Source organism: Leishmania donovani, chromosome 23, assembly GCF_000227135.1.
Source record: "Leishmania donovani BPK282A1 complete genome, chromosome 23".
NCBI classification, from domain to species: Eukaryota; Euglenozoa; class Kinetoplastea; order Trypanosomatida; family Trypanosomatidae; genus Leishmania; species Leishmania donovani.
Window position 1 is genome coordinate 687,454 of NC_018250.1, and position 5,797 is coordinate 693,250.

Sequence of the window (5,797 nt, forward strand, 5' to 3'; positions counted from 1 at the left end):
AACGCGGGTGAGTGGGTAGAGGTTTGGGGCAGGGGCTGTGCGCCGGTGACCGAGTCGGCGCACTGCTGCAACTCGTGTCTACGGCTTCTTCGCAGCACGGGATGAGACCTGTGACTCGCCGGTTGGTGGCGCCTTACCTTGTGTGCCATCTCCGCTTTTTGGGTGTCTCTTTGTTTTGTGGCGGCATATTTGCGCGGTGGTGTGCGCGCGCGGGCGGGCGTGTGATGCGGTGGAGGGGGCCCTTGCGCGTGTCCGATGTGTTTTGTGTTCTTCTTTCATGTGCGCGGAGCTGTCCGTCTCCCGACCACGCCACGGGCACGCGCGCCGCTCTTTTTCGTCTCTGCGTGTGTCGTCTGCCTGTCAGTGGTTAAGGATTAACAGCCGCCGCCATTCATGTCCGCGACTGCCCGCAGGTGGAGTGGCCCGACCTGCAGAGCTCCACGCAGCGTGGCGGAAGTATCGCGCAGGGCAGCAGCGCCCTCTTTTGCTTTTTCGTGTGCGTTCGTAGACAGAGCAGCACACGGACGCGCACGTGAGGCTACACCTTATTGGTAAAGAAGCAAGGGGGCAAAACGGAACGGAAGGCGGGCGGCTGAGGCACGAGAGAACCCGTTGCACACGCGTCTGCGCTATGAGGGAGCGCTTCTAAGCTTGTGTAGTGACGGGGGCCGGAATTTTTTTTTTTTTTTTTTTTTTTTTTTTTTCTAGCCTTAACCGCCCCTCTCCCACTCTCTCCATGCTTCCCCAAGCGTTGCGCAAGGGCCGCCAGTTGTCTTGACAGGGCTAATGCAAGCAAGTGTGCGCCTCCCTCATCGAGAGGGTCGTCTCGCGCGCTCTCTGAGCACACGCGTCGCGCATCGAATCACACGAATGCCGTTGAAGAGAGGGTGAACATGGACGCGCTTCACCAGCTTCAGGTGCGATTGCCTCCCCTCTTCTGACTTGCTGCTCCGTTACATCAGTGGCGGACTGTGTGCGTCGCCCATCGCTCGCGCCTTCAGCTTCGGGCTCACCATGACAGCATCCCTCCTTTCCACGCACCATCTTTCTTGTTTTGTGTCTAATGCGCATTGCGGACATCGCCGCCTCCACACACTCTCCGCTGCACCCCCGTGCGTGTGTGTTGGGGACTCGATCTGTTCTGGCCCTCGTCAACACCATCGTATGATACACACACACACACACACACACACACACACACACACGTGAAAGCGTCTTTCGGCGTGCTTGTGCGACTGCGAACCGCCGTTGCTGTTTTCTCGTGTTGTTGCTGCTTCGCTTAGCCTCGTTGGCCTGCGCATCACCGCACTGCTCTCGGTTTGGCGCGCCTCCGTGTGCAGGCGCCTTTCTCTTCCTCTGGGTGTGGCTCTGACCGCCACGTCGTGGTTCTTGACGAAGGCCGCAGACACACTCGCGGAAAACTCCATCTCTTTGTTCCTCACCTTCCTCTGCTCCATCCACAGAACAACCCACCCGCGACCCTGCACCTTGCGGTGCCCGTACAGCTACCTTCTGCTCCCCTCTTGTATCTTCGTCACTTGTGTGCACGACTACTCGCTGCGGACTCGCCACTTGCTCTGCGCTCTGTTTTCTGAGGGGCATCTGCTTGTGGTGCTGCTGCTGCTGCTGTCGCCCACTCGTTGATTTTGAAAAACGGTTTTGTAATGTGCGAGGGTAGTATACACACAGTGAGGCCTCGCACCTGCAGCGGGTGGTGCGCGCTGGCATGCAGTTACATCCCGTGCGTGGTTGCCATAGCTCTCATCGCGGTCAACATTATTCCATACCACCTCTGCTTCCTCAGAAGGCTTCGCGCCGCGTGCGAGATCGGCAATGCGTCCTTTGTGTACTACTACTACTGTGTTGTGGTGATGGTTTTTGCCGAGGTGATGGTGTACGGCAACTTCTTGCTGGCCATCTTCACCTGCCCTGGTTTCGTGCCGCACGAGCCGTGGTCGGAGGCCCCGGTGTACCAGGGCCGGTCTGTCAGTGACAACCCGTACGAGGTGTTCGAACTTGACCGGGTCGGTAGGCTTCGCTACTGCAGTTTCTGCAAGCAGTTCAAGCCGGACCAGGCTCATCACTGCCACACATGCCACTGCTGCGTCTACCGCATGGATCACCACTGCCCATGGATCAACAACTGCGTCGGCCGTGGGAACAGCAAGTTCTTTCTGCTGTTTGTTGGCTACATCCCTGTCGGCGCCTTTCACATTGTGCTTACGTCGCTCTTCAGCTGCGTCTTCCACTTCCCGAAGTTTTTCGATATGGCGCTGCAGGACGACAGCGTCTTGCAAAGTATGGTCATCATCTTATCGATTATCTTCTCCACCGTCATGGGCATCTGCTTCCTGGCGTTCGCACTGCACTTCGCATGCATGGCGTACCGTGGCCAGACCTCCGTGTCGCGTATGATCGCCTCTAAGAAGCATCCCGACGAGCTAGAGCAAGCTCGCAAGCGCCAGGCCGAAGATCGAGCCTTCTACATGTTTGACCTCTTCGGTAGCGATCAGCGGTGGCACCGGATGATACTCCCCTTCAAGCCTGACCACGACATCCGTCGCGCGCCGCACGGCTACGCGCGTCGATTCGGCGGCTCCGCAGATGTGCTCTTCATGAGCCCCGTGTAGTCGGCAAGCGTGATTGGGGGGGGGGGGGAGGAGGGCACAGACACGCGCAGCTGTCGTGTGCGCGACAGGTCTCTCTGTGCATCCTGCCGCTGTTGGCACTTTGGTGTAGAGGGTGGTGGAGGCGCGCTACTACGGACACACATGTGTGCTTGCTTGTGGCGCACGTGGCTGCGCGAGAGCCGCGCTTCGCTTCGCCGCCACCTCTCGCGTTTTCATGGACGACCCTCTCACACCTTGTTGGAGGAGGATGCGGTTGCCTCTTGTCGCGCGGCACCGCTTCGCCTCCAAGTCATCAACAACCCTCCCTTCGCTATTCTTGTTGCTTCGCGCGTGCACACAGGCGGTGATGATGGCTCTGACACCCGTGCAGTGCGTGTGGTCGTGGGCGTATTCGCCCTCAATCCTGCTGCCCCTCCTTTCTTGTTTGTGAGCACCCCCCTCTCTGGTTCTGAGAGACGGGCGTAACCCGTATATGTGGCGGTGGTGGGGAAGGGCTCTGCGTGAACCTGTATGATGATGCCGTAGTAGCTTCAGACTCTGATACCGTGGGGAAGCAGCATGAAGCTGTCTCTGTAGCGAGTGAGCCAACTGGCTGGCAATGCGATCTTCCGAGTTTATTCCAGCGCTCACGACGCACGCGCGTGGATGCTGAATGGATACCACCACTGCCCTCAGCTGCAGCGTGATACGGGAGCCATGCGACCTCCATCACTTTACATATATATTGCCCAATGGCACCTTTCTAGACAACCCTTCCATCCGCGTGTCTGCCCCCCTCCTTCCTCCCCCCTCGCACTATCATCATCAGCTACACGCGGACTGCAAACGTGCATTCTTGCGCTTCCTTTCACTTTCTCTGTAACATCGCCGTGAAAGACTCGCCCCCTTCCCTCCCCCTCCCCCAGTTGTGGCACCACTCAGAACTAGAGGCGAGGCAGCGACGCACCTGCGGGCTAGATGAGAGGACATCATCTGCATGATCGCCGCGACAACAGCGGCGGCAATGCCTACAAGGTGAACTGCCGTTGCCTGAACGTGCACGCCCACCCAGAGCCAACGAAGGGGTTCAGTGAGAAGTGTATGATGTGCTGCGGCTACTCCATTCCCGTCTTTGTCGCGATTATGATCATGGCGCTCGCGCTTGCAAGTGATGCCTACAGCATCCGTTTGATTGCTCTGCACCGACACGATGCCTGGCGCATCGTCGTGTGCTTAGTCGTGCTCGTCTTGACAACCGTCATGGGCCTTCTCGTACTATGGTCTTACTACGCCGTCATCTTCGTCTCTCCAGGCTTTGTGCCACATGATCCGTGGGCGCATCCGCCCTCGTACGCCGGTCCCTCACTCCGCCCACACGGCGGAGTCGAACAGGCCTTTGTTCCGCAGCTTTATCAATACCCCCCGCAGCAGCAGCTGCACCCGCCAGGGCCGCAGCAGCCACATGCGGGCTCGCCCGGCTCACTGGCGACGCGGTCTTCTAGTCTGTCGGGCGTCAGTCGACCACAAACAACCAACAACGTGCTTGTACCTGCTCCTTCCGACGGCACGGACGGCGCCAGCTCACTGCGCGCCGGCCACCCAAAGTCCCCGCCGGTCATCGCTTCTGTCGCCGAGGCTGATAACGGTGCATGCACTCCGTTGCGGACTGCCGGCAATACCGGTGCTCCTCGCGGTGGCGACGGCAGGGATGCGATCATTGTCCACGTTGATGAGGCGTCGCCGACACGCTTTCAGCACGCCAGACCGCCTGACTACTTTACTGCCCCACTCGCAGGATCACCAGAGCAGCAGCAGCACCCCAACCCGCCCATGTGTCTGAACCCGTACAAGGTTACAACGCTGGACCGTAGCGGGCGCCTGCGTTTCTGCCACGTATGTCATCTTTACAAGCCAGACGGCGCCCACCATTGCAGTGTCTGCGGCCGGTGTGTGTATAACTTCGATCATCACTGCCCCTTCGTGAACAACTGCGTTGGCCGCAACAACTACAAGCTGTTTGTGGTCTTCTTGCTCTACAGCAGCGTCGGCGCGACTCTGGGGGGCTGCCTCATGCTCGTTACGATCTTCGCCGTCGACAAAGACGCATTCATGGATAAGCTGATGTGGATAGCGGTGCCCGCGTTGGATTTGGTTTTCGGTGCCTCGCTGTTGATGTTCTACAGCCAACACCGCCTTCTTCTGAGCAACGGGCAGAGCACGTTGGAGAGTCTCATTGAATCTCAAAAAGATCCCTGTTCGGGGAGTTGCTGTACCTGCAAGCGCCCTCGGCTCACCCCGGAGCAGAAGGAAGAGGCTGCGCGGCAGCGCAAGGAAAAGATCGAGCGGCACCAACGCACGCTGATGGGCAAGGAGTCGCCATTCTGGCGGAGATATGCCCCGCTGCCGGTGCGCACAGACGACACCGCAGATGATACCGTGCCGGGGACGGTCTGATGGTGTGGGGAGGGCTAGTCCCCCTGCATGGACATGAGCATATCTGCGCTGTATGTGTGCCACGATTCACCGGCATGGTTGTGCGCGTTCACCCTCCCCCTCCACCGAGCTCGATACTGCGGCGGCCTGCCGATCACCCGTGGCTCTTTGTGCTCCCGCAGCCCCGGAGGCTTTCCGGACTCGAAAAATATACTGTCTTCTTGTGCTGCGTAGTTGCTGCCTCTGTTTGTTGCTTGATGCGCGTGCGGGCGTGTGGGCGTGCTTCCTCTCCTGAAGGAGCCCGCGCCGCCGTGCTGTCTTTGTGTTATGCCGCTGAGAACTTCTTTTCTTTCTTTTTTTTGTCGCTCTTCCTTGCTGGCACGTGTGTCTGTGTAGACTTCATGGCGCTGCAGTGACGCATGTTGCCATGACAGGGTACTGTGCCATGCGCTAAGTGTCTCAACGCATTACCTCACCATCAACGCAGCACGCCGACGCAATGCACAACCACAGCTCACCCACCACTGCTGCACTGCGGCTGAGCCCAGGTCGTCTAGGACGAGCCGTTCTGCCGTCGAGTCGGTCCGTGGCGCTGACGAGCTCTTCCGGTCCCTCCTCCTCCCTTCTTCGCATGCGTGCTGCGCGATCAGCGCCACATGGACCTGGGCGCACTGCACGCTTCAACCCACGCGGGCCGCGCCCAGGGGCCTGGTCGAGGGGCGGAAGCGGTGGCCTCCGTCGTGCGGGCAGCAGGG

The 5,797-nt window shown here is 59.4% G+C and overlaps 2 protein-coding genes across 2 annotated transcripts; both read left to right on the top strand.

Annotated features, from left to right (window-relative positions):
• Positions 1-1,664: 1,664 nt before the first annotated feature.
• On the top strand, positions 1,665-2,630 carry LDBPK_231690 (hypothetical protein, conserved; the record flags this gene model as incomplete). Its single annotated transcript, XM_003861013.1, has 1 exon — positions 1,665-2,630. The coding sequence occupies one exon, from the start codon at positions 1,665-1,667 to the stop codon at positions 2,628-2,630; it is 966 nt and encodes a 321-aa protein (XP_003861061.1).
• A 1,080-nt stretch (positions 2,631-3,710) lies between these two features.
• LDBPK_231700 (DHHC zinc finger domain-like protein) lies at positions 3,711-5,063 on the top strand (the record flags this gene model as incomplete). Its single annotated transcript, XM_003861014.1, has 1 exon — positions 3,711-5,063. One exon carries the CDS (start codon positions 3,711-3,713, stop codon positions 5,061-5,063), a length of 1,353 nt encoding a protein of 450 aa, XP_003861062.1.
• Between the last annotated feature and the right edge of the window lie 734 nt (positions 5,064-5,797).